The sequence below is a fragment of the Strix uralensis genome, chromosome 16, assembly GCF_047716275.1.
Source record: "Strix uralensis isolate ZFMK-TIS-50842 chromosome 16, bStrUra1, whole genome shotgun sequence".
Taxonomy (NCBI): Eukaryota; Metazoa; Chordata; class Aves; order Strigiformes; family Strigidae; genus Strix; species Strix uralensis.
The window spans coordinates 12,199,695-12,227,144 of NC_133987.1; the positions used below are offsets into that span (position 1 = coordinate 12,199,695).

At 41.9% G+C, this 27,450-nt stretch overlaps 3 protein-coding genes across 16 annotated transcripts in view; 1 reads left to right on the forward strand and 2 right to left on the reverse strand.

Annotated features, from left to right (window-relative positions):
- The window catches only part of LYRM1 (LYR motif containing 1), a 28,042-nt gene extending 26,977 nt beyond the window's left edge, over positions 1-1,065 (reverse strand). For 13 of the 14 annotated variants that reach the window (XR_012631166.1, XR_012631168.1, XR_012631167.1 and 10 more), the window contains exon 1: positions 916-1,046. The gene's annotated coding sequence lies outside the window, so the exon portion shown is untranslated. Of the gene's footprint in view, positions 1-915 lie in introns of all 14 variants that reach the window. The other variant, XM_074886090.1, reaches the window with a different exon arrangement.
- DCUN1D3 (defective in cullin neddylation 1 domain containing 3) lies at positions 1,066-27,440 on the forward strand. Its single transcript, XM_074886085.1, has 4 exons — positions 1,066-1,165; positions 11,997-12,072; positions 16,864-17,396; positions 19,372-27,440. Exons 3-4 carry the CDS (start codon positions 16,966-16,968, stop codon positions 19,853-19,855), a joined length of 915 nt encoding a protein of 304 aa, XP_074742186.1. The 5' UTR covers positions 1,066-1,165; positions 11,997-12,072; positions 16,864-16,965; the 3' UTR covers positions 19,856-27,440.
- The window catches only part of REXO5 (RNA exonuclease 5), a 44,854-nt gene continuing 19,085 nt past the window's right edge, over positions 1,682-27,450 (reverse strand). The window contains exon 19 of the mRNA XM_074886082.1: positions 1,682-1,864. Coding sequence (XP_074742183.1) covers positions 1,831-1,864 — 34 coding nt within the window. The 3' untranslated portion in view covers positions 1,682-1,830. The remainder of the gene's footprint in view (positions 1,865-27,450) is intronic.

Consider the following 27,450-nt stretch of genomic DNA (forward strand, 5'->3'; position numbering starts at 1 on the left):
CTGTTTCAGTTTCCAAACACTGCGGTCCCAGAACATTGATAAATATGATTTTTAGACACTATTTGAGAACTATAGCAGGGCACACATCAAAAAAAAAAAAAAAAAAAAAAGATTTGTTTCTCGGAAATCAAGTGTGTGAATCCCATTCAAATTTGTGACTTTGGCCAACAAAGCCTTGCACAGTATTTTCCCTAAACTCTCCTGAATGGTGTATGGAAAAGCCTTTGGGGCCTCCTGCCTCACAGACAGCACCCGGGCTGAGGAACACAGGGTCAGGGGAAGTGCTGCTCTGTCTGTCCCAGGGCCTTCTCCCCGTTTCTGTGGGGAGAGGACCCTCCAGCCTGCTGGTGACGGGACGGGCGGACATCTCCCGGACACGAGCTCCAGGTCAGCAGCCACTGCAGGCCCAGGTGAGAGGGTCAGTACTCATTATGCACAGGACCTTCTCCACACCGCCTGGCACCGGGGCCACCCCACAGCCACTGGTGTCATCAGGCGGGCACAGGGACGGGCTGGGCAGCAAGGCCGCCACGTTCCTCACTCGGGGGGTCAGGCGTACCCCGGCAAAGGCCACGGCCGCACAGCACAGTGCAGGCAGCAGCTCTGTGGGTGAAAGCAGGGTGGCTGTGGGGCTTGGCGCCCCCCGCATCCTGTGCGCCGCACAGGGCCGGTGCTAAGATGGCGCTGGCCGCCACCCCTCCGCTGCCCGGAGCCGCCCTGCCGCCGGGGGGCGCTGCAGATACGGGCGCCCTTCTGCCTCCTGGCGGCCGGGACGGCACTGCCCCCGCAGCCGGGCGGAACCAACGCGGGAAGCGGAGGGGGTTTACCAACCCCCTCAAGCCTCCAGCCTCTCCCCTCCCCTCCATCTTCCCCGCGTGTCGGCTTGCCCGCCCGCCCTCCACCGCCTCGCTTTACCTTCGGGACGAAGCGCGCCGAGGCCCCGCTCCCCGCTCCCTGCGGCGGTTCCGCCCTGCTAGGCCCCGTCCCCCCGCTTCGGTGGGCGAGGGGGGGCGGTGACCCGTTGCCCTCCCTGCCCTCACCGTGCGTGCGGCGTCGGGCACGCCGCCTTACGTCGCCACGCGCCGCGCCGCGCCGCCGCCAGCTGACTGCTCACCCCCGGAAGTGATGCAGGGAGGGGGAGGCAGTCTCGCAGGGAGCCGCGGAGGTGAGTGAATTGGACCATGTCTCTTCCCGTCCGCGCCGGGCTGTGGGCGCCGCGGCGGGGGGGACGGCGGCGGCGGGAGCGGCGCAGGGCTCGGCTCGGCTCGGCCGGCGGCGCGGGCTGCGGGGCTCGGCCGGCAGCCTCGGCGGCGGCGGGGGCCGCCGCGCTGCCCCCTCAGCCCCGCCAGGGCCGGTTGGGCGCTGGGGGCCCCGCGCCGCCGCCGCTGCCCCCTCACGGCGGGGCCCCCCGGAGCCGCAAGCCCGCCCGGCCCCCGGGACTGGCAGCCGTCGGGACGGCCCGCCGGTACCGGCGTGCCCAGCCGGGAGCTGGAGGCTCCCCCGGTGCCGCGGCGCGGGGCGGTCCCGTCCGGGGCGCTTCTCCGGTTGGTGTCTGTCGGGGCTCGCTCCGTGCAGGCCGGTGCAGCGGCTCGGCGGACGCGTAGCGCTGGGTGCTGCCGAGCCGAGCCTGCCCGGCACTAACTCGTGTGCCCCGAGTAATGGTGCTGGCTCACTTCGGGGGTTTTTTCCTTATTTTTTTTATTCTGGCTTGTGCCATCTGCAGGATCCTAGAATGTCTCTTGACAAACCACCTCTCTGCGTGCAGCACCGCATCCCCTCCAGGGCTGAGGAGATCAGCTGCTTTGTTCAAACACTCTTCGTGCCCAGCCTTTACACGTGTAACGCTAGAAGGTGTATCTTCATACTGTTTTCAGGAAAAAGACAGAGAGATAAAATGTAGACCAATCTATTTCCGAGGTAGTTCTTGTAATCTGAGCGTACCGTCTTTGCAAAGCCACTTTTATTACTTTAGCTTTCAGTCCCTTTCCTAAGTATGTTTACCATTCCTGCGAAAGCTGCAATCTGCGTTAATCACTCTTAACTCTCTGGGGCTGTGGTGGTACTAATAAGCCACTCATAACAACTTAAATTGTAACTTGCATAATCAGAGTTTCAAGCAAATACTAGTTAAAAGAATATGCCTTTCCTATTAGTGCTGTGGTTGCTGGAAAGAATCATTGATTATCTTTTAAATAGTTAACACTGCTGATATGCTATCCTTCAAAATGTTACATTGATAACTGGACAGTCTGATGCCAAGTATCAGAATAACAGCATTGACCCACAGCTGGTAACTTTTTTTAAATAGTAATGTCTGCCGTATAATTTAAAGGGGTAATAGGTTAAGTGCTCTGAAAAAAGGGGTATAGCTGTACAAACAAAACACACAGAACTGCCTTACCTCTCTGAAAATTACAGACAGGCCTCACTAACAGTTGCAGTTGTGCTGCATGGTCTGTCTTTTTTTGGGAGAACAGTTGATCAAAAGACATCTATGTTCTTATTATCTATTTAAGAGCCTCTTTATTAAACAGTTAACATATAACTATGGTATTAGTGTTTTATTTGGGCTAGCAATGGGAAGAGAGAATGTCTGAGTACTGATGTTTCTCAAGCGCATCTGAACACTGCTGCATGTTTCCCTGGTAAAAGATAATCCTCAGAAAAGGACACGTAGTCCCTTGGTTAAGATTGCATGTGAAAGTAAAGAGATCTGACTTCGTGTTCTTGTCAGTTCTGTAGTTTGTCTTTAAAATCTTCCCTGCACAGGTGTGCATTAGTGGTCTGTGGAAAACCTTCATAACCGTTTACGTGAAAGGCAGCACACAGTCTAAAGCAAAGATTTTCTGCACATCAGCAGAAAAAGGAGAGCTTGTGATCTGTGTTGAATTAGTTCAGATTTGCAAAGTACAACTGGCTTTACAAACTTACTGCAAATATCAGCTCTTGTAGTGATCTCTAAAATTCTGATTATTTCCTAATAGCAAGTTATATGCAGACATGAATTATTATCCTTTAAAAATTTCATAAAACTATTAATGGGGGAGCTTACAGCTTTGATACTACTTGGCTGCTCAATGTGATGCTTCTGAAATTGCTTTCATCTTGAGACTGATAGCCTGCGATATGATCTGTAATCAGCTTCTGGACCTTTAAGGCTGGGTTAGGTGCCTTCTCTACATAATTTCTTTATTTTGGAGTTGAACGTTGTCGTGTTCATAGCAAATTCTAACTGATCTGTGTCGGTAGTTATTATAATTTGTTGATCTTGGGAATTCATTCATAATTACATCTTGCTTCCATTTAGTATGAATTGTATTAAAAAAATGTGATCAGATGAAGTGAAGGGGTGGCTTTGAGAGAAAACTAAGAACAGCTCTTTTGGAAGACTGTCGCTGAAATTAGTTAAGCATATATTGAGCAAGAGGGGCTGCCAGACAATTTGACAGACTTCTAAGACAAAGGGACTTGTTCTGACAAATTTCTGTGTCGATGAAGAAGAGGCTTGGTTCTGCTGCTTTCTTCGGTTCAGCTTAAGGAACAGGAAAAAATCCTGTATGTTGTGTGTATGTGTATTGGAGCAGTGGAATATAAAGTAGATGAAAAGTGGGTGAAATAATGGGGGATAGACATGACTCTTCTAAACTTGCATTTCCTTATGACAGAAAACAATGTAAAGGTGGTTTGGATATAACGAGGTGAACAGCTGCCAGTCAGCAGGAGTGTGAGTCCCAGAGTACAGCTCAGAACTGTCCCACACTGTAGCACTCGGTTTTCTTTACTGGTGCTGGGGAAGTGTTGATAAATTTAATTTAAAGCCTTGGAGCACTATAAAATCCATTGTGGTGGGGTTTTGGCAGTTTGTAAGAACTTGCAAAGTGCAGAAACAATGTTATTGTTCCGTTAGGTACATGGGTTTGTAGTAGTGAATCTAACAGGGAAACTGCTCAGACTAAGAAGAGACTGTAAAAATGAAGGCATGGGATGTTGGAAAAACAGTCTGTCCTTTCATCTTGACTCTTAAAAATAAAGAAGGAGCTGAAGATTGGTAGCCACAATTCTCGGAGACTGAAAGAACAATCTGTAAACACTTAAGGGACTTGGTAGTCACAGGAAGATAAGAGGGAACCCCCTTAACAGCCTTCATCAGCATTCCCTGACTGGGCTCCTTCTCTCTGGCTGCTTCTCCCTAGGGGTCTGCATCTTATCTGGCTGGCTTCCTTTCCTCTATTTGCCTCTGACTAATAGGCTTTGTCTTCTGGTTACTGGAAGTCTAATAATTTCTTTTGTCTCTTCCCTCTTCCTCCTTTTAAAAATACTAGATTAAATGGCTGTAATGTTTTGCAGATTATCTGCATTGGTGACATGGATTAATTGTATACTTGACTCTAAGTTATTCAGCAGTAATGATATAGTAACTTGAAACAATGGTAATTTCATGGCAAATGTTCAAGGCAAATGTTGCCTTCTGGTAAAGAGCCACCTGCAATTTACCCCCTGTAAACATATGACACGAGTAAACTGTCTGTGCTAGTTTTCTCAGTTTCTTTATACAGTAAGTTGTCTCAAGTGTGTCTTTTGAAACAGTCAGCTCTCTTCTTCCCCCCCGCCCCCTTTTGACTCGAGTCAGGTAATTACAGATCTAGGTGGAAGCCTTCCCAGGGAGTGATCAGAAAAGCCAAGACTTGCAGACGTGCTCCCATCGTTCACTTGTACCTTGACTTCACCCTTTCATGAGAAGGTTTTGTGGAACTGCCTAGCTATCGGTAACTGGCTGTGGGTGAGCAAGTCGGAGAGCCCCAGGGGTGGTGGTGGTTGGCAAACCAAAGGGGAGCTCTGCTTTCCGTTGCACAAATGCCAGTTTTTTATGGTGATGTAAGGAGGTTCTCCTTGTTACATGTGACAGTTTAGTGATGTTTTTACATTCTAATCTTGGTGTTAACTAGAACAGAGCAAATATGGGAAGAGAAAGTGAATCAAAGCTTCTTGCCTAGAAGATAATCTGAGAACTGACCCCTTTAGACTTGTTATGTCTCCATTTTATCTATATATCTTGGGGGTCAGCTCTTCAGTCCAATGATCTGCATCTTGAAGGAAGCGGAAAATATGGATTTTAGGTAAAAGTTATTTAATTGCAATGTTTTGCTACTAGAAGAGTGATGGTTAGGGGACTACTTAAGTGTAAGTATTAAAGAACTCTTTCACAGAAGTACGAATACTGTAGAGAAACCAACAAAAGCATAGGTGGTGAGGCAGGATTCCAGTACAGAGAATGACCTAGTATAATCTTCTGGTGTCTCAGAATAGTTATAAATGCTGTTCTGTCTGTGACATCTGGTTTGTGAAAGACAAAACTTACTTAGCAAAATGTGAGAATGCTGTTACTGACCTCCTGTCACAGTTTGTTATTCCCAGAAAGTCAGACTGCCAAAGACAGTATGACAGTCAGTTATTTGTTGTCTCACTTTTCCTACTTAATGAACATAAATGGTTTTTTTAAACCAAAATGATTATGTGCTCCTGAAAAATACCAGAGTCTTATTTTTGCATGCACGTAGTAGCAGAAAGTGACAGTTTTTAGCTCTTACTCTGAAATTTTTTTAGTGTAATACAAGTTTTCCTTCTGCAACTTTGAAACGTCTAATGCAGTCAGTCTTATCCTTTTGTTTTAAAATTGACAGGGAGGGAGAAAAAGCATCTGAACGCCTATGATTATGGGAGGTGTGTGTAGCTTAGTAATAGACTTACAAACACAAATGTCCTAGAACTTGGTTTTGGTCATATGCTGACTATTCAGTATTTTCATTGCAAATGAGTCTGTACAGAAAGCCTTGAGTATTCTGGATCAGTACATAAATAGGCGGTCTGGAAATGCCAAAGGTCTGATGTATACCAGCTTCAAGCACAGTTACCTGTGCTTCTAGTTAGTGATTATGTCTCGTGAAGCACAGGGATAGATACCTACACACTTTACGTCTCTTGTGAGACACAAGACATCAAGTGAAATCAAGGATATGTGAAAACTTATTAACAAAATGTGTGTTGGTTGAAGCTGCCACCAGATTTCTCAAGGAGAGCTGAGAGTCTTTGTTATAACTGATGACCTAAGTTCAAGTACTCACAGGAGCTCCTTCGAAGCTGTTGATACAGTTAACATCTAAATGCTGCAGCATTCTTGGTACAGTGTGAAATGTTAGTGTCATTCACTGTAATAGGGAAGTCAGGACTCAAATCAGTAGAGAGAACTAGGGTCTCTGCGGGTGGCTTTGTGTATTTCCTGCTTTAAAAACTGCACTAAGTTTAAAAATCCAAGCATATACTCTTAAAGCACTTTCAGATGTCAGTCCTTTCACTTAAAACAATTCTTTGTACATAACTTAAATATGATTCCAGTATTTACGTGGTCAGCTGGTAATGAAGTTCCTACACAACTGCAAGAAATGAGTGATTCTTTTGGCTGGCAGCCTGTAAGCTATGTTATACTTACTGAGATGGCTAGCGGGCCTTCTGTAAACTCCTTATGAGCTCTGCTGCCAGAAGTGATCTTAGGAGGTGGTCTGGCTCTTGTCTTTAGACTTGTCCCTTCGCTGCCCTGTTAGGCCGCTGTATGGATCACGGTTCTCACAGCTACTTTGTGCTGGAGATGGGACACTGTTAACCAGAGCTGCTGGAAAGACTTCCTTTTTTTGTGTGATTGGTATGTTTTCTTCATTGTTGAGAGTAGTAAGAAATACAGTTATTCACTTATTACAGATAGTTTAAAGCATATCTTATTATTACAGAAATAATTTGATATCTACCTGAATTATATTCTACTGCATGTAATGGATGAAGGTGCCTTGGCTTCTTCAAGGTGAAGTCTGCTAGCTGAACTCAGTGCAAAAGAAAATGTGTGCACACTTAGCTCAGTTTAAAAGTAAATGTTTTTTTCCATTGCAGAGCGGATTGTAGACCGAGGTGGTTTTTCAAAGTTATTCTGGTTTGGCTACAGGATAGTTGCAGTTTTCCGTAGATTAATTTACGGAATTGACTGAGACAGAGTAAGGTAAATATTTGTAGCACAGCTACTTTCAGATGCTTGCAGCAGAATGCATCTGTGTCAAATATCTAAGGGTCATGGTTTCTGTTGGTCCCATAATCTGCAGTTTTGCTGTGGAGATGTGAACCGGTTGTGTCTGAGCACAGAGTATCTCTTCACCTGGCATGTGCTGCTGTAATTATAATACATACAAGGTGCTAAAGGTCTGTCATGCTGTGCAAAAGTTGGTGTACCCTGGAAAAATACTGAAGGATTATTCTTTTACAACCCTTTGCACATTAAAGGGAAAAAACACCCAAACCCTCATTAAATGACAATTTGCTTTTTTGTAAGTGCTGGACCTTGAGATGGTCTTTGACATCAGGGGAGAGGGGTAAGATTGATAGTTTTTAATGGGATGGAGACGAATTGCTCAGTGACCAAATCTTTGTTTTTTGAAGGTGGTAGATTCAAGCTCATCCAAGGTTTGAGTTATGTGCAGTGAAATAAACGAGTTTGTTCATGTCTAAGTATGTACAAGGTAGGGAATCGGATGGAATTTGGTTGGGATTCTGGTTTCAACTCTACTTAAAACTGATGGTGTGATCTTGAACAGCCATGTCATTTGGCTGTCTTGATTTCCCCTCTGCCTGTTGTCTTGCTCACAGCCTAAATAGACTTCTCAAAACAAGTACTGCTGCTGTGTGAATTGGTTCATTAATTTATTTACATTACAGAAGCCCCTTAAGGCACCCTTGTAAGATTATATGCTATTTAGCTAACTGGACTTGGGTTTGCTCTGTGAAAATACAATAATCCTAACAAATCATTCCACCCACCTAATAAAGTAGGATGAAGCACATAATAGGAAAGGATTTCAAACTTTTAAATAGGGCCAAGTGGAAAAACAATGAGAAGTAATTGGTAAGTAAGGTATTGTGTGGTTAGAGAGTATAAAAGAGAGGAAGGGATTCAAGGATGATGTGTGTGTGTCTGCTAAAAAAGCTGCTTAAGGAATGTGTCTTCCATGAGAAAAAGTAGTAAGGTGCTTTTATTCTCTCTTTCCCTATCATTTTTCACATTATTCATTTTTTCTTAAGCTAACCTTGTATAATTAGCTGGACACAGCAAGCTACAGATCCAAAACATCTATTCCAGTTTGTCTTGAGACTACTTGTTGGAGTTTGAACATGAAATGTGATATCATGCCCTGTGTCTTAGTATGGTGCTCTTCAAGAGTGCAGAAAGCAGGTTTCTTCTGCCTCAGAGTCTTGAATTGAAAAATCTCCCTTGATATCCCAGCACTGGACTTGAAGTGACAGCACACCATGTCAAGGTGCAGTTGTTTAAGAGATTTTTTTCCTGCTTCCTGGCAACTGTGGGGCTTCTTCTGGAAAGAGGTTTGGTGGTAGCTCTGGTTCTTGGCACTGAGAGATGACCCATCATTATGGGCTGTAGACATGGTGAAGCAGTTTCTGAATCTGTTGTTACTTGAATTTTGTTTTATATATATTTTTGTACCTGCCCCTCTCTTCCCTTCCAAACTAGTTAGGCCTTTCCAGTATGGTCTTTCTCATTTGAGAAAGTATTCCAGTTTCCAACATACATATTGTCTGGCTTGGTTTTCCCATTGACAGCCATTTAGTCTTCTACTAAGCAGCAGCCAAAACTGCATGGGCCTTTTTCATGTGTCTGTATAACTGGCTTCTACTCTGATACAGGTGTGTTCTGTAGAGACAAATTTTACCCAGTTTGATCAGGTTTTTAAATCTGGTTTCCAAAGCTCAAAGTGAGGTTAATCAGAAGTAGTTTGCTATCCCGATTTGGAGCAGACTGACAGAGTTCCCATCTGTATGCCCCCAAAACCATAACCTGGCTGTAGTTCATTGAAAGGGGCTTGAACTGCAGGAAGCCTGACAAACTAATAATTCATTTTAACTAATTGCAGCAGGACTTTCCTGCTTTTAGACTTCCTCTTAAGTAACTTCACATAAATGTATTTCTGCAGCAGAGGTGTGGAACAGATCTGTGTGACGGACTGGTGCTAGCACAGCGTTTGGTTAGAGATGAGGTGAGGTGTCTTCTGGGCTAATGAAAGCCCATAATGTACCCATGGTGCTGGAGTCAGAGTGCTTTTGCTGAGGAAGTTTCATTGCAGGTTATGACTTGAAATAAGCAGTTTCCATGTGATGGCTTTGCTGACCGAAGCTTCGTTTATGCTTTAACACTTACGCACCAAGTGCTTTAGTGCCGTAGTATAAAACTCTTAACTGCACAGTAAAATCTTCCACGTGCAGAGTTGATCCTCTCAACTGCCTGCTGAAGAAGGAAATGATATCACTAATTCTTCACTGATTCTCCACAGAAAAGCAAAGAAAGTTGATTTGTGAGAAGGACATCAGCTCTTTTCCCCTGGAAAAGCTGCCAAGCGCTGCTGTCGGTGGCAATAGCAGCTTTGGTGCTGCAGTATTCTGCAGTGTGATCCTTCATGCACCCATGCTCAGGAGAGCCAAAGTTCCAGGCGGAAGCGGGACACAGGTGCAAAAAGAGGCAGGTGTGCAAAACAAAGGTCTCCATAATCCTGAGGGTGCACACCATTTATTTATTTTCCCAGTGGACTGCTGAATGGGATTGCTAACGAATGATGCAGGCTGTTTTCTGAGTTACTGTAGTGTGACGCTGCTCCTGCACCAGCAAGGGGGGGATGCTTGGTGATCATAGCATACAGCTATACTTTGCAACCCTGACCCAAGGACTGAATTAAAACCTCTGCCACAAAAGTGTTGATGCTTCTTTCCACCCCCGCGGCAGTCACCTTGCGTGATTTAGGATGAAGTCAGCCACAACGCATTGCTGTGCTATGACAGCTTTTAAATACAGACTTGAAGAGCTTGTTTTTTTAACTGCTAACTCATACTAACTTTTTATTCCACATTCCATAATTGTGTTGTCATAGAAGTTTACACTTGCTACTGTATTAAAAATTATAAAAGGGTGAAATGGGCAACCTTGGTACAATAAAAGTAGGAAGAAAAGGAGAAGAATTATAGCTGGCTGTTCTAACAGATGTTAAAATTTCTGGCTCCTGGCTCCAGACAGTGTGTGTGTAGAAGTCAGCCAATGTGGAAACTACTTCAAACAACCTGAAAAAGTTTGGCTTTTGCTGGTTAGAGCTGAACTCCATCAGATTCAGCTTCTTTTGAACTTAAAATGAGTGTTCGCTTCCAGTATGTGCTGTAGTCAACTTGAAATGTAGATTTGGTGGATCATAGGTTTCTTCCAAAGAAATAAAAATCTGTTTGAAAAGTAGTTAGTTTGTTGCATAAAGTTGCCATGACAATGATTTTTAAAATGTGAAGTGTAAGATGTTGCTTCTCTTCAATTTAAGCAGGCTCCCTGGGGAATGAGGCTGCACAGAGCCCTGTGTCCCTCCTGTCTCTTCTTTCCTCCCCTGATGATTTATAAAAGGAATTACTTAGTTGCAGGGAACCAAAAGAAATTAACATAGAAATGCCAGATGTTACATTTCCTTAAATTCTTGAAATTCATGGGATACTATGGTCAAATAGAAAGAAATCCAAACTAGTACTTCCACCAGGAGAGAGGCAGGAACTCCTCTGCTCCCATACAAATTTAAGCTGGCTGGTGGCTGTGCACCTGCACAGGGCAGCCCTTTCAGCAGGAGTGTATGCTGAAAGAGCTGGGAGGCTGTTGAGGGCGAGGGGGGGGGCAAAAGGCTTGTTGTTTCTGTGGAAGATGAGGTTTGGAAGCAAAGGATATAAATCCAGAGTGAAGTGGGATTTTTGAACTATCCATCTCAAAAGTAAATGCCTAAAAATGGTTCGGCAGAGATACATTATTGCTCCGTGTGTCTGTATTATGGGGTGAAAGTACTACTTTAAGGGTTTTGAAGCATTTTGGATGCCTGTTTCCGTGGGCTGTTAAAAGCTTTTTAAAAGCTTTGATCTGAACTAGGGTTTATTTGTTGGTCAAATTTGTCCTAATCCATGTATAGGACTCAAGTTTGGGGGAAAAACTCAATTTATGTGGAGACTGGCATGTGTGGTAAGAACTTGTTTTATGATTGGCTTTCTACATCCATTCCCTACTTTCTACTGAAGAAAACCCTGAACAAGCTAATGTTCCTACTTGTTTCCTAAGGACTAGGTCTCATGTAAAAAGTAAGTATGCAGAAAGGCAGCTTTTGATCACCTGTCTGCTCCCTAGATGTACTAAGAGCTGTAAAACCAAGGTGTTTTAGTGTTTCTGTTGGTATGGTAGAGCAGAGGAGCTTTGCCCGAGCTTGCTTGTTTTTTGTGTTAGTTTTTTTTCTAGATCAGATACAAACAGAGGTGTTGACTAGGTGCTGTGGTTGTAGCTCTTGCTACACAAACCAGACATAACTTTGTCATCTTTTCGTCAGAGCTTCGTAGTTACATAGTAAAGCTGGGAATTTAAGAGAAGTGAAGTTGAGCCAGCTCAACTGAACATGGGAAAACAAACATGGAAAAGAATGTGCTAGAGAATGAAAAGAGAATTACTTTCTAGACCCAAATTATGCTTTGCTAGGTAGCAGCTGTCTGGAATTCACAGATTAAACAGCTGCTTAGCTAACATGCATTGACAATGATAGCATGTCCTCTGTTTTGCTTTGAGTGCATGAAATGAGGAATTAACTCTCCCATGCTGAAAGCCATAAAAGTATCCGGAAGTGTGTGTTTACTCCTAACAAACATTTGAACTTGTCGGTTGTATTCAGTACCTGATCTATGATTTATATGACAGTGCAGAGTTAATGGTATTAATGCTACTTTATAAGTCAGAGTGAAGTAGTTTTATAAAATTACTCTTACAACAAATGGATTTTGGCTATGAAGGATTTTATTAAATACATAGTTGCTTTTGAGTGATTTGGTGCATTTTATGGTTTTCATAGCCCCTTCTAAATAAAAAATGTGTGTGGTCTTTTGTCTTACAGCGTTCCATGTGGAACCCAGGGAGCTGGAAGGAGGCTGTGAAGCTAGTGGAATGATTCCCTGTGTAGCTGAAACTATGTAAGTATTAGATGTTTGCTTACAAGATCACTTGCCCAGCATCAACTGTTGGAGCAGCGATTGCTTCTGGTTCAGCAGTTACAATGATCCTCTTGTGCCTCCCCAATAGAAAGCTGCGTGTATCTGTTCAGAGCTGCAAAAAGACGGGGCGCCCATGATACTGTTCACTACTCTCAGCTATTTTGAAGTCATGTATCCCTGTCCACTAGAAGGTAGATAACGCATAGTGAAATTCCGTAAAATTCTTACAGACTATGCTCAAGTGTTTGCAAAAAATTGAGGCTGGGTTGGGACTTAGTTAAGCTCTAGCAATGTTGTCTTTGCCTTAGCTAGTGAACTGCTACTTGGAGAGGGATTTAATGGTTGGCTGAGCTGTGTCCGCTTTTGTTTTGAGATTTCCTAAATTTGTCTTTGAGCTGTTCTTGAATGTATGGAGGGTTTTTTCTTCTTCTGTCTTGATATTTTCTGTGTTTTGAAACCCATTGTAAATATATTCTGATGCAATGCTTTTATTAAACAGCATAATGCTTGCCTGTGTTTTGTTATTCTCTGGACATATCCAATAATTTCTATTACTACAATGGTGTTGGTCATTAAAGAAAAATACAGGGTTACTTAAGTATCTTCTTTGCATCTTCTCTCCTCCTGCCAGGTCTCCCTGACTTCAGTGCTTCCATTTTCAATTGTGCCATGTTGTGCTTGTATGACAGAGAATTATTACTGAGTCACTTTGTTGTTTTGCTCCCTTCAAATCTTGGGTTACATGTGATCTGGTCACTTGAAAATGGAGAAAAACTAATTGCTTTACAGCACTTAAAAAAACCCAAACAACCCACAACCAAAAAGAAACCTAAAAAAACCCCACCCAAAACAAAACGCCCCACCAAGCATTAGCAGGGTCTTTCCAATCTTCTCTAGGGTTTATGTTTAATATATTGGGCAATACAATTCTACACATCCTTTGTTCTTAGAGAGTGGCTTTTCTTTAATTGTCTGTATTCACCAGCACTAGGCTTCCTGTGTTTCCAGTTGCTTACTCCCTTCTAGAAAGAAGCAGAGAACATCATTGTCGATCTCTGCTTTGCAGTTCCTGTTATGTGGAAGATGGCCTCGTGGGCATCTTGGTGATTCATATTTACTGTAGGTTATTGCTCAATACTTGTCTGAGTAATCAAACTTCTTTGGGAGTACTGCATCCTGTAGCACTGAGTATGTTCCAACCTTAGCCCTGAATTTTGATATTTTTTAGTAGATTAGCAAAACTAGTGGTCAGTGCTGCATTTTGTGTCTCACTGTTACGTTGTACAAGCCTATTACAGTAATTTTTCTCTTGGGATCTGATCCTTTTGGGAATTGGTGCTTTGCCATCAATCCAGTATAACCTTGGGTACATGTGAACTTTATACTTGTAGTTCCCCATCCAACTGGGAGAAATATCTCTACACATCTTTGTGCTCACTTAACTGTAATCGGCATGACCTAGATGTGACATTTGCTCTGCTCTGCAGTTAAATGAGTAGCTCTGTTCACTTTCCTGAGAGTGCTTTTTCATACTCCTTGAACACTGAGTTCAGTGCAGCTCCTGATGCTGCAATCGGATCCTCTCTCCAGCCTTCCTTAACAAAAGGGCCGGGTTCTCCCACTTGTTTCTATCTCCTTCCGAGGCTCTTGTTCCTTTCATGCCTTGAAACCTGAGTCATGTAGGAAGCGGAGGTGACTAGTAAGTGAAGTGGATCCAGCTCAGTGAAGGCATTTTATAAAAGGGTAGCTGATGGAGCACCAAAAGACTTTTCTCTTACAAAACCAGATACATGCACAAACTGTCAGTGGATGCAGTCTGACTTTTTTTTTTCCCAAGCTGGTTTTGCTATTTTTGGGGTAGAATGCCTCAAAGTATCTGGCACGTGACATCAAGTTTCATGTAGTAGAAAAGTAAGGAATTGCAGCAACCGTATTTCAGTATCTTCTAGTGTTTGCTCATAATGAGTAAGATTATGCTCTGAAAACCTCCTCGGCAGGGAGGAGAAAGGAAGAACTCTGTTACTGCAGAGAAGAGCAGTGCTAGCAGAGCCCAGGCAGTGGCTGTTCAGGAGCAGCAGTCAGCTCCTTGTAAGGCAGGTAGGTTGGAGTACAGAAAACGTGCTTGTCAGAGGGGTACGCTGCAGGGGACGTGGTTAACTTGCACTCCATGGGTTAACGTTGCGCTGTGCTTTCCAGTGGTTTTCAGAAACAGCTGTTGGGACACTTCCTCACATATAGGTGTTTAATAATGCTGGCTGACCTTCCCTCTATGTATTGTTATGCTGTCTTTTCATGACAGGAAATGACAATAAACCCCGTCTGTTTCATCACACTGGTGATGTCACTTTGTAGATTCGAATATTAGATTTTTACCATCATTAATACAAGCCGTTGCTTAGGAAACATGACAGCATGAATCAGTTCCATTAAGAGAATTTATGGACAGAGTATCTAAGTTAGTCTTGCAAACTCTCTTTATTTTTAAACTTTAAGTTGGGATTCCTAAAGTGAATTGGATTCACCACTGTCCATTATGCTGCATGTGATTTGACTACTACCAGCTACTTTAGAGGAAAGTACTATTCATTAATAGGCAGCTCTTCTTTAACCTGTCCATAGGGAAAAGCTGTTCTGAATCCCCAACAGCTAATAACTGCTGTTATATGTTTGAGCAGAAAGTTTTATAAACTAGCTAAACTCTAATACTAGTTTTTACTTGGGATTTTTTTATTCTGTTCCTTTACTTGCATGATTCTCTGAAGAAAAACTTAGCCAAAGTAGTGCTAGCTGCCTTTGAGAAACTGATGGAAGAACAAGAATTAGTGTAGATTGAGCATTTGAATTCTGATGCATATGGGGGGGGGGGAGGGGGGGGGGAAGGAAGGCTGGTATCTGGGAGTTAATCACTAAGCAGTAATTTAAACTGCCTAATAATATCCTGTTTGTTTTGGTGTAATGAAAAAATGACTGGTGTAGACTGGAGAGGATGATGTTGCACAGACGCATGGCCACACAGGAACAAGTGCCAGGCTGTACTCTGCAATTCAAAGAGCTGTGAGGTACTAAGGACCAGTGAAATTGGCTTTTGGGTTGTTTATGTGGAAGTGCAGATTTTAATAAATCCTTTAAAATACAAATGAATAAGAAATTATTCTTAATGACATTAGATTGAACTTTATGTGCCTATAAAAATGATGTTACAAAGTTCAGCTTTAAAGCAGTTTGATGAAAGGACATACCAGATGTTTGTTCCTCCTGCTGCTTAAAAATAGTTTTTTCGCAGTTTTTGTTTGTGGGTTATGGGTTTAAGAAAAGGGATTGGGGAGGGGAAGGGAAGCCAGGTAGTTGAAACCAGCATCTTGGTTGTTGTTGGCAAAAAGATTTTTTTTTTTTTTTTTTTTTTTTTTTTGCTCATGAAACTGCATACATGCTGTTTTGCCAGAACAGGTATAATGGCTGAGAGAAGATTTATGTTTGTAATCCTAATTTCTGGAGCAGTCATCTGCATATGGTTCCAAGCAGGTTTACAGCTTAAAACAGAGGTTCAGTCTCAGAAGAGCTTTACCCAAGAAAGAATACAGAAAAACTGACAGAACATCTATTTTATTTCTTCATTTTTAATTTTTGTCTCTTTTCTTTCTTGTTCTAATTTTGTAACCTGGAAGCAGTAAGCAAAGACAAGATAAACCCAATTTTTATGTTTGAGGCTTTTGCCTAACTGACAGCAGAGATGAAATGCAAATAAGTGGGTAAAGGAGGAATATGATAAGCAATTGCTTTCTTGGAGTTGATGTTTCTGAGAAATGGTCTGTCTGTGGTGTGACTGCATGCTGATAGGATAGTGTCAGAGTGTTAGTTTGGTTTTAATAGGGAAAATTTAAGAACCCTTTTCTGTGGGTAAAGTATCTTTTCCAAATATGCAAGGCTTTAACATTGTGATTTATAAAAACAGAGTATGATGAAATAATTTTGGCATTTTAATTTTGATTTTTTTAAAAAAAGCTGAACTGGAGTTACTACTTCTTATCTGCATGTGTGTCTGTCTGAAAAGGCTCCCTCCCCCTGTCTGTCTTGTTACCTGAAGGGAGGAGCCCACTTGAAACAATTAATAATTCCTAAACACCATCTTGCATGAAAAGTGAGTGTTGCCTCCTTTCTGCAAACCTGCTCTGTGTATGTTTTAAGAACAAAAATTTAGGTTCCAAACTCTGTTTAAAAAAACCAAACCCACAACTCCCCCCACCCCACAAAAAAAAGAAACCCCAAACCCCCCCAAAACCCATTTTGCCCATTTGCTGAAGGTACAGGCTAAATCTACTGCTTAAGTTTTTGCCAGGTTGTCCCGTCAGTGTCCCTGCCCCACCACTGCTTTGTTTCAGTGTTTTATATTCTATATATAAAATGTGGGTATACTTTAAAAAAACATTTCCTTTAAAATATTTCTGGGTTAGAGTAGTCTGTCTTGATGAAGCCTGTACATGAATCAACCTCTTTGTAACCTATGTTACAGTAAGAATTTTAGGAATTTCCTTTATTAGGACCCGTTAGTATACTGCGGCCACTGAGTGAGCTGCATTGATTTCTAGGTAAAACAGCCTGAAATTGCCTGAAATTTATGGCATATGCCAACCTTCTGTACACTACTCCTTTTCAGTACTTAAACTTGAATATCCTGAAGTTGGTCTTTTACTGGTGAATGTTATCCCACATTTAATACTTATAATATTCTTTGTGGAGAAACGGCAATTTGACTCTGAAACTGTTTTTCAGGCTAGTTGACTGCCGCTAATGGCATGGTGAGATGTGTTGAAGAGCAGCTGCGAGGGTGTCCAACAGCAAGGGGACCGCTCTAGACGCTGGGCTTGCAACATCATGGGCCAGTGTGTCACGAAGTGCAAGAATCCTTCTTCTACCCTTGGCAGCAAAAATGGGGAAAGGGAATCCGGCAGCAAGTCGCATAGTAAGAGAAGTGCAGTCCACAAAGACGAGCATGGTTCAGCTTGCGGGAAGCCTGCAGGAGATATACTTGTGAATGGGACAAAGAAAACGGATGCTGCTGTAGAGTCTAGTCAGCCTCCAACGTTTTCTGGAGATACAAAGAAGGACTCTGTTTCCAGCGCAGAAGAATCTTCGCTCCAAAGGATTGGGGAGTTATTTAGGAGGTATAAGGATGAACGGGAAGATGCCATACTGGAAGAAGGAATGGAACGATTTTGCAATGACCTCTGTGTTGATCCCACTGAATTTAAAGTGCTAGTTTTGGCTTGGAAATTCCAGGCTGCTACCATGTGCAAATTTACAAGGTTAGTTCTTGTAGAACTTGTAATTATTTTCATATATTAAAGTATCTGTCATCTGTATGTTGGAGAGACAGCCTCATTAGCTTCACTTACTTATTTCTTCTAACACTTGCATTTTGATCAAATTAATTACTACCACTGCAGAAGGTAAGCTTTGTATTGTCCTCTTTTCTCTTTTCCCTCACAGTGCATTTCAGAATCAAAAATGTGGTTTTGGACACTATGCTGCTAATCATGAACAGTGTAGAGAGGTTCTGTAGACATTCATTTATTCTTGATTTACCAAAAGCAATTTTGCTGTATCCGGAATTATCTTCGTGGTTATTGGACACTGAAATTAATTTTCACTTTAATGTGAGATTCCTTAGTAACTACTACCAACTCTGTTATTGTTCTGTGAAAGAATGACAGACTGCTTCTTAAGAATTGTTCCTGCCCAACCAGCGTTGCACGTAATGTCTTTTTCCGAGAGTAATCCTGTTAAAGCCTAGAGAGGGAAGGAACCGCAAGGTGTTTGACGCTGGTAGGTGTTTCATACTGGCTGACAAGTGATTGGTATTTAAAGTGCTGTCTGTCCTTCTGGACAAGGGGGTCAGCAGGCTTATAGCATGTCTGGTGCTACAGGAAACAACAGAACAGCTAAAATTTACTAGAAAAGAAACAAAATAACCCAAACTCAAAACTACAACAGCTCCCCTCCACCCCCAACTTGACTATCACTGTCCAGGTAAGACCAAGTAAAGACTTTCTACAGGGGCTTGCTGAGAGAAAATGAATTTTTTTTTTTGTTGTTCTATCTAGATTGATTTGAGTAATGCTACCTCTTTTTACTGAGCTAATAACTTTCAAAATTACTTTGGTGTTCTGAGCCTTGAACTGAGCCTCTGCTGTGCACAGATAGCTTTTCCAGCATCTTCAGAGTCTTTGTGGATGTGGGTGTGTGTCAAATGGATGAGTTACTCTGGAATGCAAATGTGGATTTACTGGAGGCTGATGGTACAGGTATTTGCTAACAGGGTAAAGGAATTGCAAGTAGTGTTTGTGATTCTGCACAACCACCATGAGTTTTATTAACATTGTTTTGATTTTCTTGGAGAGAGCAAATCTGGTGGTGAGATGTTACCTTTGTTTAAAGGCATGCTGACTGACTTCTTCCATCAAGGAAAGCAATGTGGTCATCTGTTCTCCTGAGCACTGCCCCATCTCCTGTCTCCTCTCCAGCCTGTCCCACGTCAGAGTCTGCTGGCTTTGGTTAATATTGGCTGGTTATAACACTTGCTCATGAGCATTAGAGAAATCAGAGCTAACCATCTACCCACTTGGCCAGATTATTAGTGGGCTAATTAGTATAGGACTGGTGCTTCGAGCAGTGTTTATACATTGTGTTGTAGCCTGTGTTGTGTGATGCCGTTCTCTCTTGCTGGGTGCCTTGCTGACTGTCGCCATTGGCACCTTTCTTATTTTACAGGCTGGAAGAGCAGCCAAAAACCACAGGAAAGCCACCAGTGAACTGCTCTTTCTCTTGAGAACAGCTTGCCCAGAGCATGGGCGTTTAGACATGGGCAATATTGAATCAAGCTGGTTAATATATGTGCTTCAGTGCATAAATGTGGTGTTTTCAAACATTTGGCATTTCTTCTTTGGTAAATTTTATTCACTTTTTAATGTGAAAGTCATTGGATGTGGTAAGATTGAGTAGTCAGAAAGGCAGACAGCAAAATCCTTCAAATGCTAACAGTGCCCCAGCAGATCTGAGGGGTGTGTGTGGTTCCCCAGGCCATGAGAAACTTCTTGGAAACATCTCTCTTTCCAGTAACTTGTGTTGCCAAAATCTTTGTGCCACCTGGGCTGAGCTCACACCTTGTCCTGTCCAGATAACCCTCTTCTGATTTGATGTAGCTGAATGGAGATGGGAAGTGTGCAGTGTGTGAGGTCGGTGGGAAGTGCTCACACTAATTTCTCTTCTCTTGCTTAATAGGAAGGAGTTTTTTGAAGGCTGCAAAGCAATAAACGCAGACAGCATTGATGGCATTTGTGCAAGGTTCCCCAGCCTCTTAAATGAAGCCAAGCAGGAAGATAAATTCAAGGATCTCTATCGTTTCACTTTCCAGTTCGGCCTGGACTCTGAAGAAGGACAGAGGTCACTACATCGGGAAATAGCCATTGCCCTTTGGAAATTAGTCTTCACCCAAAACAAGCCCCCCATTTTGGACCAGTGGTTACACTTCCTAATTGAGAACCCCTCAGGAATCAAGGGAATCTCCCGGGACACATGGAACATGTTTCTAAATTTTACTCAGGTGATTGGACCGGACCTTAGCAACTACAGCGAGGACGAGGCCTGGCCGAGTCTCTTCGATACCTTTGTGGAGTGGGAAATGGAGCGAAGGAAAAAGGAGGAGGAAACCAAATGTATTACATCTTCGGACACAGAGGGCCTGTGTGCGGAGGAACAGACTTAGCAACATTGAAGCAGCAGTGACAAAAGCAACCTGTTGCCCTTCATGAAATGTAAACTCTGGATGTTTCTGGAAATTACCGAGGCTCCAGATTTTTCTACTTTACACCTTTTTCTGCCTTGTCTTTGAAAGGGCTCTAAAATGCTGTATCATGTTTTAGGCACTTTCTTAATTTTGGTTATTCCTTTTACTCTTGCCCTGAAATATTTGACCCTGGCTACAAGTTAAGCGTTTTTTGGGGTTTTTTTTAAGACTTCAGATTAGTATAAGTAAGTCTGATATTTCTTGCACAATGTAGATCTTTTTAGTTAGGTTAAATTAACATTGCTAAATTATACAGTGCCAGATTAAGTTTTTCATACTACATCTGTCAGGGCAGGTCTGTACTGTGTGTAGTGCTGTTTACATTGTTGACATTTTAGGCTGTAATAATTTTAAGGTTTTATACCAAGATGAACAGCAGTGTTAACTGTTAACTATAAATGCATTAATCCCCTGGTAATAAGGCTCTAAAAAACAACGTAAGCAACAGCTTTTTGTAATATGGCTAGTTCCCATTTTAAGCTAACTCTTAGCGAATGAGTCCAGATCATTCCTTTTTTTGGAGTTTCAAACTAAATGTTGGGATTGTTTTATAAAATTACTGTACCTGTCAGTCAACTGAGTGGTAGATGATGATTTGTATCTAAATCTCTTACACATCATGTAATAAAAGAGCAGTACTACCTCAGTTTTATTGAAAGTGGACTTCTTGATGGACTTCCATTTTCTCTGGAAGTTGTATTTTTGTGGCTACATGAGAATATTTTTACTTGACTAAAAGAACCAAAGGTTCTGCTTCTTAACTTTGCTAAACATTGACAGAAGCAACACACAAACCCTAAGTCTTCAAGGAAAACTGTGGTATAATTCTGCTTTAATTTGTCTGATTTATACCTAAAGTATTATCTTACTTGTCTGGCAAGCACAGTACTTCTATGTAAGGAACTATCTTTTGCATTAATATTGACAAACCAATTTTTTAAAACCTATGTTTAATTGCTAAATCGCAGTTAATACTCCACACTTTCTGGAGCAACAATATCGGCATCTGATGACAAAGTGAATTCTTAATGTGTTCTTAATGACAACAGTGTAGATGAGTCGTTTTTAGACTGATTTGATAATATTTGGATAGGAGTCAATTTATTATTTTACAACGCCTGTATTGGGACTATTTGCCTGTTGAAACTTGTGACTTAAAGGGAGTTTTATTAACACTGGTTGAAACTTTTTTGGTTATTGATGCTACCTTTTTTAAGTATGTCAACTTTTTTACACCTTTTGGTAAAAGGGATGATTGCCAAGGCTTTCTACAGAGCTAAGTACTGGCTTAATGAATTTGATACACTTCCATTACACCCCTTTTATTTTCAGAGCTGCATTTCAGGATCATAAAATGGCTTCAGTTAAAAAAAAACAAAACAAAAACAAAACGAAACCAAACCAAAAAAAACCTGGACAGTCATCCATAACATCTAATGGCTTTTGTGATATAGGGGTTTTAAAGCTAAAGGGAAGCAGATTTTAAGTGGCAAGCTTGTCACTGGATCCAGGAAGGCATGCTTTGCACATCTGCTGTGCCCCACAGGGGTTAGCAGAGAGAGGAGGAGGATCTGCCTGAACTCTGTCACTGGCTTTGCTGGTGCACAGCCTATGCAATAGCTTGGGTCTGAGATCATAAATCACTTAACAAAATGTGGGTATTGAAAACTGTTTAGAAACAAACCCACAAGCCACAGATAGCATCTCTTTGATCTAATAAAAGGAGAGTTTGGTGCATGCTGCTTCTGCCAGCTCTTGCTGGGAGACGTGTTAAGCTGTGGAAAAAGATGCAGCTGAGTCTGTCCCTTTGCAGGAGGGGAGCCCTGAACTTGCTGTATTATAGGTAAATATACCCAAAGCTTTGTCCTTGCTACTATAACCTTCCAAACTACCAAGGCACAAGCACTGTTTGGCAGCAAAACCTTATCCTGATTTGGTGAGCAAAGCATGCCAAAGCACTTGTGCTGGTATAATTGAATTTATGGTGAGACTTTTGCTGGTGCTGTTTTTTTAAAAAAAGAAAAAAATTCCCCAACAGAGGCTGCTTTGTTAGCAAAAGCTCCAAATGGAGACTGATTTGATAGTAAATTAAGACTGTATTTATAAGTTTGAGACTACTCATTCATTGAGCTATTAAATGCTTTGTTCATCACTTCATTTTTTTTTTTTCTAAAGGGAATTTAAAATGTCCAGAGTGTGAAAACTAACTATTCAAATGGATAGCCAGTGCATGCACATAAAATCATGGCAGTGGCTGCTACTAATTTATACACTAAACTGCAGCAGCTCCAAAGGGTGAGGGATAGAGCTCTTGAAAGAAGATGTTTATCTTGTGGTCTGAACATGGATAGCAGTAAGGAAATCAATCTGTGGCACATCAAGGCTTAGCCATTTTAGTGTATCAAATGTAATACAGCTTGTTTTTAAAGATGGTGGTGGTGAATATACAGGAAGGGAAAATCTTACTCCTGCTGGGGAAAGGACATACAATTCTCAGTAGCTTCAGTCCCATGCTTTCAGTAGGAGAGGACAGCCTTGCTCTTGTTCTGCTGCTTTCAGCCTAGCAGGAGCAACTCCATCCATTGGGTAAATTACTTGTAAAAATGGCTGAATGATCTATCTAGCAAAGTACCATTTATTTTTAGCCTAACTTCAGTTTTTTAATTACCGTTTACAGAATGCAAACCAGACCTGTATCAGTTTTAAACTCCTGAACCAGGAGCTGAAGGTGCAACTCTGGCAGTGCTGAAAGTGAGAGAGGGCATCAGACCTCCCCCTGGATTGCCTGGTGACTTTCTGATCCTAAATGAGAATAGAGCGTACTCTGTAGTGCTGGTGTACCTGTGTGGGAGTAGGAGTTTGTACATGTTTTTGAGAAGTATTTAACAATATTGGAGCTTCTGAAGATATGCTTGTTTAAAGGTTAAACTGTGAATATCTGTGGAACAGGCCAAATACATTCACTCTTCGTTTTTATATCATTTAAATTTTATTGTGTAGGGCACAGGACTGTAGTGAGCAATGTTGCTGATGAAATCCTTGAAACCATTGCAACTATTTAATTTTTTTTCTTAATTAGAGTATGTGTTAGAAAACTTTATGCATGTAGTGAATCTGCTGCAACTTGGGATACATAACTATAGATAACTATATAGATAGTTATAGTAATATACTGGAAAACTGGTCTGACATCCACACTCTGTGGCATTTTATTGCCTTCCCTTACATGCAAAGAAATACAACTCCTGTAAACTTTAGTCCCTAGTAATAAAACACTGACCACCTGCACCATATTATAGTTTGCAACACCTTTAAAATCTGGCTCCTGGATCAACTGGAGGCTCAGTTGTGCTAATTTTTACTTGTGTGGGTGCATTTCTGAGGTCAAAGACTATTTATTGATTCAAGTAAGGATTTGAAAGATTTTGCCCATAGCTGGCCATAAAACATGACTGAGGAAATTAATTGAAATTGAACGCTGAATTGTGAGTTTACTTGCTGCTGGTGCTATTCTATATGGAGAATTACAGCTTTTTAATACTGTGCAATTGTAATGAAAGAACCACAGGAAAAATACATGAAGGTGTGGCAGGTGGCATAAAATCAGACAGCTGAAGCCTGTGACAGTTCGGTCTGCCAAGCACTGGCTTCCCCAGGCTGGCATGGCAGATCTGCTCATGAATCAGCCTCTGAACCACTGTAGCTTTTCAGCCAAGCACATTTAAGAGCATGAAGCAAGTTCACCCTGCTCTGCTGATGAGCAAGTGACTCGGGGTTGGTTGCAGCTAGATGCAGCCCCTCTTCCCGAGGGCAGGGTGGCTGCCAGGTGGGGGGTTCAGAGTGCTGGGGGCAGCAGCAGATGTGCCTGTGTGACTTTTATTTCACTCCTTGCATGTCTGTCAGACCTGAAGAACCCATGGATTCCAGGACTAGCCTGCCATCCGTGGTTCCCAGATATGGTTATACACTGACTAGTGACCTTAGTGTTTTCATGACGCTGTCAACATAAGTATCTTCCTTACAGTTCTAAGCCTTGTTTCCAGAAAAGTCCAGCAAAGTTAAAGAAACACCACATAGTTAATAGTCACCTCAGTTGTGATGTAATTTGTTGGCTGAGTTTACATCATTCCCGTTTGCCGGAAAATAATAGTCACTGTGAGTTTCTGGGTCTTGCAGCCTTGTGTTCTGCAGTGTGATCCTTTTTTAGAAGGTCCTTGGTAAATTGGGCACCCAGTTCTTCCCTTGACCTCACTCTGCTCAATATGTGTGCATGTGAATTTAGCCTTTCATATTAAAAAGGAAGATGCTTAACCCAAACCTCAAAATTCTTCAGGGTAGTGTTTCAATATACAGCAAAACATAAATACTTTTTCAGATAAGTATTGAAAGCTAAGTGTCTGCTTAAATTTTCTTGTGCACAAACAAAACCACCAGTGTTAAAATTTCCTCTCTGGACTAGTGAAGATTGAATCTTTGGTTTTATATTATCAACTGAAGTGAAATACATGAGATTGTAAGACAGAAGGCTGTAACTCCTTCACCATGAAGTACATAGGTATCTCTACCTCTTGTTCTTAGACTTGAATAGTTTAAGGTTACCATCATTTTCTCCCAGGAATTTATGTATCGATGAATAATGTAGTTTTTTAATTGACCCAAGTTAAGTATTATCTATTTGCCATACTTTTTGGTATACTGCTCTTAATCTGCATGCAGTCAACCCTTTGAAAGGGAGCCAAGCGAACAAAAGTGTTGGTCCTCCCACGTGCTAGTTTTGGAGTGCAATAGAGTGACCGACTAGAGCCACATTGCATGTGGCTCAGGGGCTTTTATCATCCCACATCCTCTGGTCAGCCTACCTGTACTGACAATAAATTGAAGATGGAGCAGCTGCTCCCCAAGAGGGAGCCATCAGCCTTTTCAGTTGCCCTTGTAAAACCTCAAGAACCTACCTGATGCAGTGCCATGACTGTATTTTTCTTTTGATTAAAAATACTGAGTTTTGTTCCATGTTGGACTGGACCTGTAACACCCAGCAAAGATGGGAGTTGCAAAAATATAAAGGCTGCACACTTCCTTTTTCTCCCTGAAGTCAGAATCTTGCTCAGGATAAAATGCTTACACTTGAGCAAAGCTGGAGTGTTCTCAAGAGTGTTGTGGATGCCAGAGAGGCTTCAGTGTTCACGTTGTGTTCATTAATGCATTTAGGTGGTGTCTCTTTCATACAACACATCTGTGTCCCTTGCTTTCCTCCCCCAAAGAAAACTACACCACAATTACTGTCATTGCAAATCCCAAATAGATGCTATGCTGTAGCAACTTGTTGCTACAAGATTCTTCTTCCAGTTCGAGGGCTGCTTTTGGGATGACCTCTTGCACTATCTGTAGGGGCACATATGTCAAGAGAACAGGGACAATGTGTGTGAGACAATAAGTAAAAGGAGCATGAACCTACTAGTCCTGCTAATAGCTTGCCTTAAATCACTGACATTACAGCGGTTCCTTGCTACTATTGTAATCCTCCATCTTTCTCTAGTTGGGTTTTAAAATCCAACAGGTATCTGGAGGTTATACAGTATTTTTTTTTAAAAGCTTCTATCTTTGCATAATTGCACTCTTCAGATAAGCCCTTTCTGGATAACATGTCATTTCACACACAGAAAAAAACCCATCCGTCTCCAATGTTCTTAGTGTAAAGTGCTTTTCTTTTCCCCCCTGTAAATTATATTTGGACTAAAGGTTGCCTACTGTTGAACCAGTGTGTTTACTTGAATGTTGCCATTTTATGCAGTTACAACTGCTGAGTCTTGCTCTTCTCTGGGCCCATGAGAGCGGAGGTTGTGTGACCAGAGGTGGCAAACCTGCACAGAGGATCAGTGGAGCTGAAGGCTGGCTGCTGTTTTTATACTCCCATAGGTATTACACGTTAGAGGACTTCACAGAGTAGTGCTTAATATTTTGAAGTTGTGACTTTGTAAGTCACGCTAAACATAGTTACCTTAAAAATATGCTTGCTTTCTTATCTGTAAGTTTAAAATAGTCTTTAAAAAAGGAGATGGGCTGGCAGGAGTGGTTGGAGGGCCTTCTGCTGTTAGTTGTTGAGTAACTTGAGTTCCAAGAGCCATGGATGCAACTGGCAGGATTAGGTCCTGACCCAACGCTACTGGGGTTTGTACTGGCTGGTCTTGAGGGCATGAAGCAACTGCAAGTCCTCGACAGGCTGCGTGGAGACGGTCAGCCTGGGAGAGCTAGTTGACGCAGCTGGATTTCTTGGAGCACTTGCTTGTGGATCTTGAGGCCCCAATTTATCCTCAAGTTGCCCTTTACGGAAGGAATGCACTTTGATAGTGTTTGCTCCTACAGAAGTAACTAATTTTAACTAAGGAAATAATGAGAGCACACCTTTGTGGGGCTTTCGTTGAATCACATGTGAATACAACTAGCTGATCAATCTCTCAATTCCTCCGTAAACCAGCAAGGGTGAATAGGATCAAATCTGCTGTTCTTTGTGTCAGGAGTGTTTTTTGCCTTTTTGGATTTACCCAAGAGATAACCATGTACGATCCAATTTTCTCGCTCTGGGAAACGATGAATGTATTGCTTGTTGTGGAGCAGACCCGTGCTTCCTCTTTCAGATGGCAGTATCAGAAGTGCTGTGTAAATGTAATGCTTGAAAATGGCTGGAGTAAATTCTGTTTCATGTAGGATCTTTTTTTTTAAAGGGATGTGGCCAAATTTGAAACCTAGATCTAGAGGAGAAGTGGGAGAAGTCAAGATGATGCATCTACTGAGTCCCATTTGGTTTGTAGTTTTACACTTTTCTTGTATCATATTTTGCTCACCATTGTTGTCTGGAACAGAATGGAAGCATCATGTTATAGAATGTGCAATCTAAGGCACAATGCAAATAAGTTGTAATAAGAAGGTTGTCTTTACTTGATAACAATCCTGAGTGCAATGTTTTTGTCGTGTCCCTTTTGGAAGAAGAGCATTAAGTGCAGTCGGAGGTTTTTCTTTTCTTATAAGCAAAGCATTGGTTTGTCCATTACTGACTTTTTGTGGAATTTGTGCCAGATGTGTATTAAATATTTTGGTGCTTTTTCTAATCCAAGCTGCCATTCATTTACCTGTGAGATTATTGTACTTCTGTATATTTAAATGACCAATCCCTTAAAGAAAAAAAATAATCCTTTAGTCACAATGTATCCTGACTACTGTAGCTTTGTAAATGTTCCAAAGCTTCTGGGTTTCCTGTATTCCAATAAGGTCTGAGGGGGAGAGAGTGGAACAGCTACAGAAATCTAATCCACTGGAAAGTGAACTTGCACGCTGTTCTGTGCATTACTGAACAAACGAGTAACATTTGTGGTGTTTACATAATGACACGTTGGTGTTCACTTTTTTTGTGCTCAAGCTTTGTACAAAATGTCTTATTTAAAGCTGAAGTCCTTTTTACATTTTCAATTAAAAGGGGACAAATTAATTATTTTTTCATGCCTATAAATAGGACTCTT

What these genes read in the sequence shown, in the direction of transcription:
- DCUN1D3 (XM_074886085.1), top strand. Translation starts at nt 16,966, where the DNA reads ATGGGCCAGTGTGTCACGAAGTGCAAGAATCCTTCTTCTACCCTTGGC. An exon ending in ACCATGTGCAAATTTACAAG is followed by an intron (nt 17,397 to 19,371) that starts GTTAGTTCTTGT and finishes CTTGCTTAATAG; the next exon opens with GAAGGAGTTTTTTGAAGGCT.